General features: G+C 41.3%; 1 protein-coding gene across 2 annotated transcripts in view; it reads right to left on the bottom strand.

The window, feature by feature from the left end:
• LOC126283934 (synaptotagmin-7-like) overlaps window positions 1–15,780 on the bottom strand; it is a 451,578-nt gene that overhangs the window by 218,851 nt on the left and 216,947 nt on the right. For both annotated transcript variants that reach the window (XM_049982322.1, XM_049982321.1), the window contains exon 2: window positions 2,302–2,549. In XM_049982322.1, the coding sequence (XP_049838279.1) occupies window positions 2,302–2,549 (248 nt within the window). The remainder of the gene's footprint in view (window positions 1–2,301; window positions 2,550–15,780) is intronic.

Raw genomic sequence — 15,780 nt, 5'->3', positions numbered from 1 at the left:
AAGATTAAGGCCCTGTTGGCGATCATAAAAGATGATCTTTGTTTGCGTAAGACTGGTGTCTATCGTATTCCTTGCAGTTGTGGCATGTCATATTGGTCAGACTGTGGAACAATGTTTTGAATATAAGCGTCACACACGCTTACAACAGCCGAGGAAATCCGCTATTGCAGAACATTGCCTTCACACCGGTCATCCTATGGAATACAACAAGACGGAGATTCTGGCTTGCACGCCCAGCTATTGGGATAGTTTTATTAAGGAAGCTGTTGAAAGCAGACTATCAAGCAACCTTATTAACAGATATGGTGGATTTTGTTTAAATGCTGCTTGGAATCCGGCTCTGTCTCTCATCAAAAAACAGAGGGACAGAATTAGTGCTACCTCACCTGCTGATTAATAGTAACTGTCGATATTTCTGATGTTGGTTATCTTTGATTGTGTTGACACTTATTCTGTGTGTGGTGTCTTCCTTGTTTCTCCTGTGTGAACCGAGGTATTAAATTTGCTTGCACATTTTTTCTTCCTTGCATTTGTGCGTTGAGAATGACAGGGTGTGCTCCTTTCGAAATATCGGCGGTGTTCGACGACGTCACCCGGCAGCAAACCCGTAAGTTATTTGAACAATATTGATTTAGGTTTCCCGAGATTTCGATAAATCGCTTCAGGCAAATGCCGGGATGGTTCCTTTGAAAAGGCAAGGACGAATTCCTTCCCCATCCTTCCGTAATCCTCCCCAATACCAAAAAACCAACATTGAATTCCGGAATGATTTTCGAAACGGAATGGCTCATGCGTGTAGCTCCAGCTACCATTCCGCTGTCAGGGTCTGTTAAGTCCCGTCGTGCGGCCATAATGACGATTACCTGAGCACAAGTGATAACACCGCCAATGCACCGTCCTTTCATACCTTGTGGACGCGATACCACCACCATCTATGTATGTGCATATCGCTATCCCATAATTTTTTTTCACCTCAGTGTATTTTCGCCATTGGGTGAAAAAGCTGCGGGATCGCTGGACCAAGTGCTTATTCCTCAAAGGTGGCCATGCCGATAAGTAAGGTGACTTGTTTAGGAAATAAGAATTTTTTCTTGCTTTTTATCAGACTTGCAGGACCACATTACAAGTATTACAATGTAAGGGGTTCACCATCCTGTTGGAGCAAATGTAATCTCGATATATTGCTGACTTGCTAGAACGACAATTCACAGGCGCTGCCTAAGACATAAAATATCTTTGCCCCTGTTAAAAGAGAGCTGCAATAGAGTCTCAGGTCGAAGCAGTCTCTACGGCAGTTTCAGTCGCTCGCTGCTACAGTGTAGTTTTAGTCTGTCACTGGTAAAGCGCAGTTTACAGTTAGTAGTTGTGAAATTGCGAAATTTTATTATATGGAAATGAATAATAATTGTGATCATCCGCAGAGCTAAATGATACCATGGAATGAGATGATGATGAACAAAAGAATAATTTTTAATATAATGAAAAATGAACAGCGTAATTAAGTCAATTATCTGCTGCAAGGAAAATTTTATTGTTTTTATTGGCATGCGCGTAGTTATGTCACTTGTCTGAGATGTTTATATGAATTTGTTTCAATTCTTTTCTTTTGTGATTCGTCGATTCGTCAGCATCAGCTGACCCAGATTTGTAATATATTCAATTTTCCCGTGTAATGAATTTATCAATAACGTAAAAAATTTCAGAATATAATTGTTTTTACCAGTCAATTATAAAAGTGTAATTTCCCCTTAAGTCATTGGCAGTCCCGATCCAGTCATTTATGTAAACTAAAATATTCCAGAATTTTTGTCAGATCATAGTCATGTGTTCTTTAGTAACCAGACGACCAGCTGTGCAGCTATGTAACTAAGTAAAGTCAGATTTCAGACAGATCTTATCCAGTATTAGTAGATAGGCCAGCAATGCACTAAGCTGTGCAATTTACGAGCAGATAAATAGACAGCGTTATCCGACGACACCAACACGAGGTAAGAATGTTTCAGTTTATTTCTCACGGACAGATTCAGATTCATTTCACAGGGCCATGCCGTAGCGCTGCTTACGTCAAAATTTATCAGTTTTTCATGAGTTAAGATTTATCAGTATTCATATGTCAGATTTCAATTATCCAAATTTTATTATTTTTATTGTTCATTTTCTGTTAGGGAAGGCTACACATCATTATTTCATATTTTTCTTATTTATACGGGAAGGTTGGGGTGTACTGCCCCATATTGCTAGAAGGCGTGTGTCCCAGAGGAACACCGTTTGCTTCCCCAGTGCAGCGCGTCTGTTACTCACCCGAGAGCCTTGGTGGAGATGAGGGGCGTGCGTAGGCTGAGGAAGCCGTTGGCGCGGCGCTCCTTGGCCGGGGTGCCGCTACCGCCGCCGCCCCCGCCGCCCTCGCCGCCGCCGTCGCTGTCGGCCTCCCTCTTGCGCTTCCGGCGGCGCCACCAGTAGCAGGCGGCGAGGGAACCTCCCACCAGCAGCAACGCCAGCACTGTGCAGACCACCGCCGTCACCACCACGTCGCGCCTCTCCATCACCACCTGCAACAGCAGCCGCGTCTCGTCCATCGAGATCTGGTTCCCGTGCAGGACATACAATGACGTCGGTCATCATAGTATTTACATTTCTGAGCCCCTACCTCGACGCCAAATGTACTGCTGGTCTTTAGAATTTCGACACCGATAACAGAATAGACACATGTGAAAATTAGCGAAGTATCAGTTTAATAAGTCACAGCTGCAAAATACTAACGCGAATTCTTTACAGACGAATGTAAAAACTGGCAGAAGCCGACCTCGGGGGTGATCAGTTTGGATTCGGTAACAATAATAATGTCGTGTGACGAGGGCCTCCCGTCTGGTAGACCGCTAGCCTGGTGCAAGTCTTTTGATGTGACGCCACTTCGGCGACTTGCGCGTCGATGAGGATGAAATGACGATGATTAGGACAACACAACACAACACCCAGTCCCTGAGCGAAGAAAATCTTTTTTGATCTCATTTTGTTCTATCTTGTTCGTCGTTGAATATGTTTGGGGCGGACGTCCGATGACACCCATCCAGGTTCTTCGTTGACCTGTTCACTCAGTTTTTTGTTGCAGAGAGTAGGTAACCCTCTGACCGAACACGCTGAGTTACCGTGCCGGTATGGGCCCTTAGGATTGACAATCTATCGCGCTGACCACTCAGCTACCGGGGGCGGACTGGGTTACGTTGAAATGTTGGAACACGTTAGGCAATACTGACCTTACGACTTATCTTAGAAGAAACATTAAGGAAAGGCAAACCTACGTTTCTAGCAATTGTAGACTTAGAGAAAGCTTTTGACAATGTTGACTGGAATACTCTCTTTCAAATTCTGAAGGTGGTAGGGCTAAAATACAGGGAGTGAAAGGTTATTTACAATTTGTACAGAAAGTAGATGGCAGTTATAAGAGTCAAGGGGCATGAAAGGGAAGCAGTGGTTGAGAAGGAAGTGAGACAGAGTTGTAGCCTATCCCTGATGTTATTCAATCAGTATATTGAGCAAGCAGTAAAGGAAACAAAAGAAAAGTTCGGAGTAGGTATTAAAATCCATGGAGAAGAAATAAAAACTTTGAGGTTCGCCGATGACATCGTAATTCTGTCAGAGACAGCAAAGGACTTGGAAGAGCAGTTGAACGGAATGGACAGTGTATTGGAAGGAGGATATAAGACGAACATCAACAAAAGCAAAACGAGTATAATGGAATGTATTAGGATTGAGTCGGGTGATGCTGAGGGAATTAGATTCGGAAATGAGACAGAGTAGTAAAGGAGTTTTGCTATTTGGGGAGCAAAATAACTGACGATGGTCGAAGTAGAGATGGTTTAAAATGTAGACTGGCAATGGCAAGGAAAGCGTTTCTGAAGAATAGAAATTTATTAACATCGAGTATTGATTTAAGCGTAAGGAAGTCGTTTCTGAAAGTATTTGTACGGAGTGTAGCTATGTATGGAAGTGAAACATGGACGATAAATTGTTTAGACAAGAAGATAATAGAAGCTTTTGAAATGTGGTGCTACAGTAGAATGCTGAAGATTAGATGGGTAGATCACATAACTAATGAGGAGGTATTGAATAGAATTGGGGAGGAGTTTGTGGCACAACTTGACTAGAAGAAGGGATCGGTTGGTAGGATATGTTCTGCGGCATCCAGGGATCACAAATTTAGCGTTGGAGGCCAGCGTGGAGAGTAAAAATCGTAGAGGGAGACCAAGAGATGAATACACAATGCAGATTGAAAAGGATGTAGGTTGCAGTAAGTACTGGGTGATGAAGAAGCTTGCACAGGATAGAGTAGCATGGAGAGCTGCATCAAACCAGTCTCAGGACTGAGGACCACAACAACAACAACGTAATACCTAGGGCTTCGTCCAAGTATGTTTCCTTTTTTGACGGATAATTGATCATATTTCCCTGTCAGATAAATATGAAGGCTTATTTGGCAACAGAAATCATTATTGCGTTACATGGAAGACAAATTCTGTTACACAACACTGTATATGATACTGTGACACTGTCGAGGCAGTTAACGTTGTATTAAATTCCAGTTGTAGGTGGCCGTCCCTCAATATGCCTGCGAGATTATCCATCCAATTTTATTCACATTGATGAAAAGATCATTCTCCACCTTCTGCCATAGAACTTTTTATTCTGAAATTGAAATTTCAGTATCACACCATTGTCAAGCACCTACAAACATACAATAACATTTATCATTAAAACATAATGGGAAGACAATAATATGAACAAAAAACTCTGTTATCTGCTAACATGCATGTACCGTACTTACAAATATTCAGTACTATTTTATACCGCAGATACTTGCACAGTTTTTAAATATGGGTATCCTCGTAGGTCATGTGTTACTTTGTCAGCTGTTAACGAATCGTTCGTGCATCCATATGTTGATCCATGTGTCACAGGTACGTGTACCACAGTTCCTGTGGACGTTCTAGCACTGCAAACATTTTTATATTGGACGTTACACCTAGTGACATGATGCTGCGTTTTGCAGAGATGCTGTGTTTTGTTAGCCTTTTTAAACAACTCACGTTGTTCTTTTAAAACGTCAATATTCTGATCAGCTCCGTGTGTTCTGGCATTGAGACTCTGGATCGTCATTACTGTTATTTAATATTCCCCAGAAATTGTCCAAAACTATTCATTACATATTCGATTTCAAGCGATCAGTTTCACGCACACATGTTCCTCTATAATCAGCACTAGCACACAGCTTCGTATCAGCCATAGAAACAATGACAGCTATGAAAAATATATAACATTGTTCGTTTAATTGAGCTCCGATCCGTCTGGGCAACGACTAGATAAGTGATGTCGTATCACCTTTAACTAAACACCATTTCAAACCCAATGGAAAAATATATAGAGAAAAACGTTATTTATAGCTTTAATTCTGTGGGTAAGTGTATCAACTGAACTCTGAGCATAATATCGCCCACCACCATAGTCTCTGTATCGCCTATATCGTGAACATAGTCCTTCTCACGTCTGTCGTGTCTTTTGGATACATTTATGGAAACGCTGAAAGCTGAGTAACCCTTTCGAATACAAAGGTTGGCTGTCGGAGACTAAATAGAAAAAGTACGGAAAGTGAAGTAAGTTGCACTACAGAGAAAGATTTAAAGAAAAGGGAAACCAGATTTGACTGGACATCTAGAAAAAAAATCCCTTTAAATAGTCTATCGGAAAGGATAAGAATTTTCTTAACACCAGAAGAACTATCATGAAAGAGACGGCTTTCCAGCTAGCTACAAGGAAAAATCTTCCTGGCCATTTTCTAAAGCAAACGACGTTTTCTAATGCAATAAATCAGTTTGCTTCCGTTGTGAAATCCCAGCCGAAAATCCAATTATGTTAATTTTAGATGGTTACTGTTCACATACTAGAAACTTGGAGATGATACACTTTGTCAGGGAAACTCGTGTATTATTAGTCTGCATGCTACCATACATTGCAGACCCTTGATTCCTAATTCTGACTAAAAAGCGATCTCAGGAACAGGAATAAGCGGAATTAGGAATATGGTTTCCGAACATTTCAATTTACAGTTTCACTTGTATAATTCACATAGGCAAGTGTTAGAAAGGAACTGACTCCTGGAAACTAAAAGATGGTAGTTACTTGTAACAGTTATTCAGATACCCACAGATAACCACAACAAGAATAAATAATGAATAGTTGGAATAGGTCATATCTGAGACCCTCGCCTTACTCTTCATGCTCTCATTGTTGTGCTCCTCTTGTCTTTCCGACCAAGCTTTTTGTATTCAACTCTTCCTTCGCTTTGAAGCACATTATGAGTTTGTACTTTGGTCCTAAATGTTATTTCTAATTACTTCATGCTCACACCGTTGTGCTTACCTTGTTTTTTCGACCAAGCTGTTACATTTTGTTTTCAACTCTTCCTTCACTTTCAAACACATCTTGAGTTATTTCCTAGAATCCTTAATGCACGCCGTAGTTGCCATTTCCAAAGAATATCTGTTAATAAGCCTACTTTCATTCAATCGGCGTGCTTCTCATCTAGCTGTCCCAGCCAATTAGTTCGCAGCTGAGTTATACTTTTGGGAAAAGTCACACCACCTTCGTTTCTCAGCCTGTAGAAAAAACAAAAAGTTTCCCATGCTCTGCATGAGCGCTGTAGTGTTTTGAAGTCCTTCCACACAGTAATTTATTCCTGTGGATCAGCCGTACAACATACCCAGCACCTAACATTGACAGAATAGATAACAGAAGAAATTGACCATTTACTGTTATGATAATCTTTTCTGCCGACCAATGTGGCCGAGCGGTTCTAGGCACTTCAGTCTGGAACCGCGCGACCGCTACGGTCGCAAGTCCGAATCCTGCCTCGGGCATGGATGTGTGTTATGTCCTTAGGTTAGTTAGGTTTAAGTAGTTCTAAGTTCTAGGATACTGATGACGTCAGACGTTAAGTCCCGTAGTGCTCAGAGCCATTTAAATGATTTTTTCATCTTTTCTTTTGTTGGGTTCCGATTCAAGGGTCCTTAAACCGAACTACATAAACGTTTTATATAACTAACATAACATCGCAACAATGGAGCAAAACATTTATCATGGTGGTAATAAAAACTGCTGAACATGACAATGTATAAAAGAATACATAACAAAGACTGAAGTTACTGTACTGAATTACTTTGTTTGCTGTAAAACGTTCCGGACGTAGAGCAAGTATCTTCTGAACAAGTTTTCAGTTTTAAGTCACTGGGAATTCTCGAGTTTCTACCAAACTGTTTAATATTATTCTCAGTACCTTGTTTGGAGAACATACAAGTTTGTTGATATGTGTAGATACAGCATGTCATCATATGCGGTAAGTTCAGAACTTTTCTTGTTTTATTATCAATTTGTAAAGCGGTAGATTGTTTTTCCCATTTAGAGACGACCTTCTGTTTATTAAGGTATGTAAAACAGCTAATAAGTTGTTTTTTTTATTCGTTACATCTGTTACACGTTACATGTAGTCGACGAATTGGTCTAGGGAATTAGTTGGATAATGGCTACGGCGTTTGCAGATATCTTTTATTTGTATAAAAACTGCTTACCTTTTGACCAAATGTGTTTTGACCCACCATTCTGTAAATCATTTTCTAGGTAGTGCTAAAGACCGTTAGAATTTGTCTAGAATGAGTGTCACTTTGTTGTCTGTGTAACATATCGCTGTTTCACCTGTGTAGGAAGCTGTGCAGGTCTGGTACGCCAGATAAATACATGTTAAAGAGTGTCCGTCCCAAAACGGAACCCTGTGGCACTCTGGCTCTAGACGCAAGGCACAGTATCACCCTTTATGATGCTAATAAATTAATCATACAATATATCACGGGAAGTTTAGTTTTATTAACTTGTTCAAACCAGTATGCCATACTCTGGTGAAAGCTTGGGTCATGCCTATATACACTGAAGAGCCGAAAAAACTGGTACACCTGCCTGACACCGTATAGGGCCCCCGCGAGCAAGCCGGCCGCTGTGGCCGAGCGGTTCTAGGCGCTTCAGTCCGCAACCGCGCTGCTGCTACGATTACATGTTCGAATCCTGCCTCGGGCATGGATGTGTGTGATGTCCTTAGCTTAGTTAGGTTTAAGTAGTTATAAGTCTAGGGGACTGATAACCTCAGGTGTTAAGTCTCATACTGCTTAGAGCCATTTGAACCACCTGAACCCCCGAGAGCACGCAGAAGTGCCGCAACACTACGTGGCATGGTCTCGACTAATGTCTGAAGTAGTACTGGAGGGAACTGACACCATGAATCCTGCAGGGCTGTCCATAAACCCGTAAGAGTACGAGGTGCGGGAGATCTTTTCTGAACAGCACGTTGCAAGGTGTCCCAGATATGCTCAATAATGTTCATGTCTGGGAACTTTAGTGGCCAGTGGAAGTGTTTAAACTCAGAAGAGTGTTCCTACAGCCACTCTGTAGCAATTCTGGATGTGTGTGTTGTCGCATTGTCCTGCTGTAATTTATCAAGTCCGCCGGAAAGCGCAATGGACATTAATAGATGCAGGTGATCAGACAGGATGCTTACTTACGTGTCACCTGTCAGAGTCGTTTCTAGACGTATCAGGGGTCCCATATCACTCAACCTGCACACGCGCCAACACCACTACCAACCCCCAGCAGCTTCAACAGTCCCCTGCTGATATGCAGCATCCATGGATTCATGAGGTTGTCTCCACACCTGTACACGTCCATCCGCTCGATACAATTTGAAACGAAACTCATCTCGTCAGGCAACATATTTTCACTAAACAGTCAAATGTCTGTGTTGACGGGCCCAGGCGAGGAGTAAAGCCTTATGTCACCAAGAGACGCTAGTGGGCCTTTGGCTCCGAAAGTCCATATCGGTGATGTTTCGTTGAACGGTGCGAACACTGACACTTGTTGATGGCCTAGGATTGAAATCTGCAGCAATTTGCGGAAGAGTTGCACTTCTGTCGCCTTGAACGATTCTCTTCACAGTCGTTGGTCCCGTACTTGCAGGATGTTTTTCCGGCCACATCGATTTCGGAGATTTGATGTTTTACTGGGTTCCTGATATTCACGGCACACTCGTGAAATGTTCGTACGCGAAGATCCCCACATCATCGCTACCACAGAGATGCTGTGTCCCATCGCTCGTGCGCGACTATAACGCCAAGTTCAAACTCACTTAAATCTTGACACCCTGCCATTGCAGCAGCAGTAACCGATCTACCAACAGCGCTTTATTCTGCCTGTGTACATATTTCTGTATTTGAATACGCATGCCTATGCCAGTTTCTTTGGCGCTTCAGTGTATATAACTGCAATGTCACTGGCTATGCTGGCAGTGTCCACGCGTATGACTGCTGTGGAGGGAATATAGTGCAATTGCTTCCACTAGCTGCAACTGCTGCAGGGTAGCTGAATGTTTTGCATGAGATCCGAACTGGGTATTTGGTAGAACTGATTTGTTACTGCATATTTATGGAAATCGGTTTACCAACGAAAAAGAGGAAGCAGTTCGAAATGAAGAACATAAGCTCTCAGCTTCAACTTCTAACCTTGGGACAGGAGAACTGTACAGGTGCGTGAATGATGTTGGTATGGATTCCACTGGATTCCGACTAGAGCTTCTCTACCAGGCCATAAAATTTTCATGTTTATGTGTTAGCTGCAAAAAATATGGAATGCATGATTGTTGTTGAAGAAAGAAGAGCAGGAATAGCTTGTGATTTTAAATTGATTTGTAATTCGCTTGGCTATGAATTTTCATTTTCCTCCACCAATAAAACTGCCACTGGTACCTATGAAAGCAATTTTAGGTTAGCATATGCTCTGAGATACCTTGGACAGGGCAGGGAACGAGGTAATTCATTGTGTGGTTTTCTGAACCTTGTGCAAGGTTTGAAAAAATGAATAAAGAAATGTCTGATGTCGTATGCGATTCTACCAAAGTTTCTATGAAGAGAGCAGTGGAGGAACTGGTGAAAACAAACCAAAGTGAAATAGATCTTGGGGTAGATATTTATGACAGCGAATCTCCTACAAATGCTACCGACCTGTGGGTATCTGTAGATGGGATCTGGATGAAAAGGCGTCACACACCTCTGTATCGAGTTGCATGTTTTATTGGTGTTAACTCACCTAAGTTTTATACGTAGAAAGTACTTACAAATACTGCCAGAAGCGTGCAACAAGGAAAGTGCAACAATGAAAACTGTGAGAAACTCTCGCAAGACAAGCATGCTCTAAAAATTATAGTGGCTGAAGTGGGGGCATGAAGGCTGCAGCAGTTGTGTGGATGTTCTCCATATCAGAGGACCAGTGTGGTGTTAGATATACTAAATACCTTGGTGATGGGGGCTCCTGTTCGTTCAAAGCTGTGACAGATAAAAATCCGCACAACAGAAGAATATAAAAGTTGGAATATGTTGGTCACATCCAAAAGGCGTTTCGTGGTGGGCTTCGTCGCTTGCTGAAAGAGAAGAAAGGTGAAGTACTTGGGGATGGAAAACAACTAGGAGGAAAAGGAAGGCTTAATCTGAAAGAAATTGATTCTCTTCAGTTATTTCATGGGAGAGCCATCAGGAAAAACACACACAATATAGAGGCAATGAGGCGTGCTCTGCGGGCAATTTTTTTTTACCACAAATTATCCACTGACCAAACAACAATGCACAATCTGTGTCCGATAGATGATTGGCGCAAGTCCACCAAAAGAAATGAGACGTATTCACGTAAATACTCATTACCGTAACCTTTTATGAATGCAATTAAGCCCACATACAGATTTCTTGCAAACCCTGATTTATTGAGGGAGTTTCTTCACGAGAAGACACAAATTGCAAACGAACACCTCAGTAATTTAATTTCGATTAGATGCCCCAAAAAACATTCTGTGGATTTGAAGTACTCAAAATAGGTGTCTATGATGCAGTTTTCTATTACAACAACGGAAATATTGGTAGAACTGAAATGCTGAAGAGAGTTGGTATAGATCCTGGTGTGTTTACAACAAAAGAATTTTTACACCATCGACGAGAGCAGTATCAAGAAAGCTAACAGATCAGTGGCTTACCTACAAATACAGGTCAGGCAGATTCGAAGAGGAAAGAAGAGAAGTCTGGGAGATGAGGAGTATCAGTACGGAGGATTTTAAAATTGAGGTAAGCTTATTACATGTAGGAGTATGAGAAGAAAATCTTTGAACCTCATTTTCTCTGATTTACATTTTTTTACGTTATTAGAAGCCTTTTCTCAAAAGGTACAAGCACTAATACAATGAAATTTTCAAGAACTGTTCGCAATGTATTGCTATCTCCCTGGAACTAAAAAATACGAGATCCTGCAATTATATTCTGATTTTTAGATGACTGTATGAAGAAAAAATTAAGTTTGGATGTAAAAAATTAAAAACTCTGTTAATGATACAATTTGACCATAAATTAAAAGCTGTCGTTTACTTGTCTTCTATCCTTCTCATGACACTACAGTAAAAGTTTCAGATTAACTGCATGATTATAATTTGAGTTATGGCTTTTTATTAAAAAGTCAATAAATAAATTAAAAATTGAAATTTGTGGCAAAATATTGATCGTGAACATTTTATTATATTTTCCCGTTAAAACACAGCTCTTTCACTTTACGCATGCAATATTTTAGATTTATACTTTAATAAATACGGCTCTAATGATTTTTTACAACATGTTCACATTTTGCGTTACATCCCCACTTAAAGTAGTAGATGCGTTTTGCCCTTTGGGGAGCAAAATACCTGATGATGGTCGAAGTAGAGAGGATATAACATATAGACTGGGCATGCCAAGGAAAGCGTTGCTGAAGAAGAGAAATTTGTTAACATCGAGTATAGAACTAAGTGTCAGAAAGTCTTTTCTGAAAGTGTTTATATGGAAGTGAAACATAGACGATAAATAGTTTAAACAAGAAGAGAATAGAAGCTTTCGAAATGTGGTGCTACAGAAGAATACTGAAGATTAGATGGGTGAATTACGTAACTAATGAGGAGGTACTGAACAGAATTGGGGAGAAGAGGAATTTGTGTTACAACCTGATTAGAAAAAGGGATCGCTTGGTAGGACACGTTTTGAGGCGTCAAGGAATCATCAATTTTGTACTGGAGGGAAGCGCGGAGGGAAAAAATCGTAGAGGGAGACCAAGGCATGAATAAACTAAAAAGATTCTGAAGGATGTAGGTTGCAGTAGTTAGTCGGACATGAATAACCTTGCAGAAGATAGAGTAGCATGGAGAGTCTCTGGACTGAAGGCTGCAATAGCACAACATCAATGTAAAAAAATTGCCTCGAAGGTTACAAAAGAAAGTAAAGAGAGCTGAAGATGAAAATGACTGTCTACTGATTTTAATAAAGCGGTATTGCGTCAAATCCGCTCCTTTGGTGTCTGTGGCTGACAGCTCAACATGGTCAGCTAAGAACTATTCCAACCATCCTTCACGGCAAAAATGATGGCTCACTTACAGAAACTCACGCATTTCTCCGGCCAGTGGAAAAAGACACATACGTCGATTTGTTAGTGGAGAACTATCAGAATAAACGGCTGAAATCACACTTTAAATACTTTAAGCACAAACCTCATGAAATTTAAACTTAAAAATATTTCGTATGCAAATTTCTTTTTGTGGTTGTTGCTTGTTAACATGTGTATATCATTTTTATATTTTATCTCTCACGGCAACCGACAGATACTTGTGTAACACAATTTTTATGAACATATTCTTTTGCTCCATTTCCTACAACCTTATACAACTCGGATACATTCCTAATTTCACATTACCCACAAGGAATTCTTATGTTAGACAAATAGCTAGCCGTCCTTCAGGAAGTAGTGATTTTCTGTAATTCGTGTCCCGTTCCTTTGATGTAACTGCCGATGAGGGATAAAACTTTATGGAACTGTATTTCATTAAGCACAAAATTAGTTTTAAACTTTTCATAGTCATTCTGTAAATCTTTCATTAAGTGGTGATATTCGCCGTACACTGTTCTTCTAACATTTATCGGCTGAGCCCAATTCGGTTTATTTGATACCAAATATAGCAACAATAATTCGTCATCACTATCGACACTTGAAATATACTCCATCCACGCCGCACGACAGCTGAGACGTTGGTCAGACCGTGGCGCACTGAACGCCATTTCTAGCACCATCCACAAACTGTACTCAAGTTAGCACGTCCTCTCAATAAATATCAACTACGGCAAGAGGATAGTAAACGTAGCATCCGGTTTGAAGGGTACGTATCCCGAGTCGGGATACGTGGTATATACTGCACCGTCTTACGAAGGCGTAGCTCGAGATAGGCTACGCCGGTGTCGAACGACCTTAAGATTACGTCTGCTTTGAAGAGTTCGGGCCATTTGCTTTATGCAGCACTGAGGCTCAGTGTTTGTCTAATTTGAGTTCTCTTTGTTTTCTGTTGATTTTTTTTGTGCTTTTGAATTTCTGTGCCCTCTCTGTACATCCTAGCGTGATAATTACTAGATATTGGTAAAATCCCAATGCCGGAGAAACGTATTTGGTGATTTCCCGATCCTACGGCATGATCTGCTACTGCTGATTTATCCGTCTTGCTCAGGCGACAATTGCTCTTGTGTTCCTTAAGGCGGACTTAATGCTCCTCTTTGTACTTCCTATGTACTCTGTCAGCAAGTGTATGAGATTTTGTGTACTCGTGCTGTGGGAAGCTGCAGACGTGGATGTTTTGCAGCTTTCCAATATTCGCGTACCTTTCTGTTGAGTTTAAACACTGTATCAATACCGTGCTTCCTATGTGCTTTGCTGATACGATCTGTGACAATGTTTACGAATGGCAGGAAAACTTCCCCTTTAGTTTGTTGCGCATTTCCGTTATACTAGGGTACTAGAAGCGATAAAGCGATGTATCGAAATAGTGTAGGACATTTATTATTTAAGACCAAGGAATAACTAACTACTGCAAACCAAAGGAATAAACTTATATTCCCGCAAATACCGCTGAGTATAAATACTTCGAACACTGTGTAGTTTCACTATAATCATCACAGGACGCCCCATCACTACAAAAAAAAAAAAAAAAAAAAAAAAAAAAATGGCTCTGAGCACTATGGGACTAAACAGCTGTGGTCATCAGTCCCCTAGAACTTACAACTACTTGAACCTAACTAACCTAAGGATATTACACACATCCATGCCCAAGGCAGGATTCGAACCTGCGACCGTAGCAGTCACACGGTTCCGGACTGCGCGCCTAGAACTGCGAGACTACCGCGGCTGGCACTCATCACTACAGCCTGTTTTTTTTTTTTTTTTCAAAAGCACAAAAACAATTTCAACAGAAGAGGAGAAACACTGAAATGAGACAAATCGTGTGCCTTAGAGCTAAATAAAAGAAACAGTGCCCCACTAAAAGTCCCATAACATACGTCGGCGAGACTCCGCAATCTGAGGGAATGGTCTGATGACGTCACGAATATAAAGTTTCGTGGATACTTATAAACTGTTCAGCTTCATGGGCTTGTTCGAGTCTGAATGCTTTCAGAGTCGTTAAAGCCTCTGATGATGTCTGCAGCAGCGGAAGACGAAACCTTAGCAGGAGAATTGTGCCTTGGACCACGGCCATAAAACAAATAACAGCAATTACACAAATACCGGCTGAGAATCCCTGCATTCTGGAACTGACTATGATTTTCACTGGTTACGGTTTTGGGAATAATACTACACGTTATAAAAATTCGATACGGGGGACGTAGAATTGATGAAAAAATCCAGCCGTTCTTGACGCACTCCGTATTGCTCACCCGCCACCTTCCACCCTCCCTACTCACACACCTACCGCCCCCCTTCCACCAGCAAGCTGCAATACCCTAACCCAAGCGGCACTCCAGTGCTTTCATTAAGCTGGCCGGCGGCCTTGTTAATTGGCTCTTTGATCTGCATTAATTCACCTTTTAAGCCTTATTTATGCGCGCGGAAAAGGGAAAATTTTATTTCGTGCTTCGTTCTGCCGCGCTAGAGGGAGGAAAAAAACTCGCAGGAGAGACGCAGGTTACATGCATGTGGAATCGTTTAAACGCTGAACTGCTCTAGCTCCGGGAAACTTTCCATCTGGAATAAATAGTGTTGCTGCCATGTGAATGAAAGGCCTGTGAAAGTTCAGACAAGTTCTTTTGCTGTCCTACACTCAATTCTCGAGAAACAGCTGAATTTTTAGTTTCCACGCTGGATACATAAAAGAATGTATAAGAATACAACAGAGAGAGAGAGAGAGAGAGAGAGAGAGAGAGAGAGAGAGAGAGAGAGAGAGAGAGAGATGATTTGTACTTACGTTACGAGAGAGATGTTCGTCGTTGCTTGTCACAACTGGTCTGTCTACAGCAGTGCTACTCAGACAAGTGACTGACCACTAGAATATCAGTCCGCCACAGGGACATACTCAGGACAAGAACACGTTAATTGACAATATAAATGGAGAACATGTATTTAACAACTAGATTAAACAACTACACGTATATAATGCCAATACACGTGAAATCCATGTCAACGCTGTCAGAAGTAGCACAGAAATATCCACCCAATTATGTGTCAGTATAAGGAATCAAAAGCATTCCTAGAAGAGTTGGAAATGTAAGTACCAAACCAGACAGCCGTACATTCGTACTGCACGGAACACATCTTTATCCTGCGACGCACAGCAGCCAATTCGTTTTAAACACAGTGCCAGCAAATTCGTGG

The sequence above is a fragment of the Schistocerca gregaria genome, chromosome 8, assembly GCF_023897955.1.
Source record: "Schistocerca gregaria isolate iqSchGreg1 chromosome 8, iqSchGreg1.2, whole genome shotgun sequence".
In the NCBI taxonomy this organism is placed as follows: Eukaryota; Metazoa; Arthropoda; class Insecta; order Orthoptera; family Acrididae; genus Schistocerca; species Schistocerca gregaria.
The sequence above is the reverse complement of the archived record's forward strand: the minus strand, read 5'-3'. Positions and strand labels throughout refer to the sequence as shown.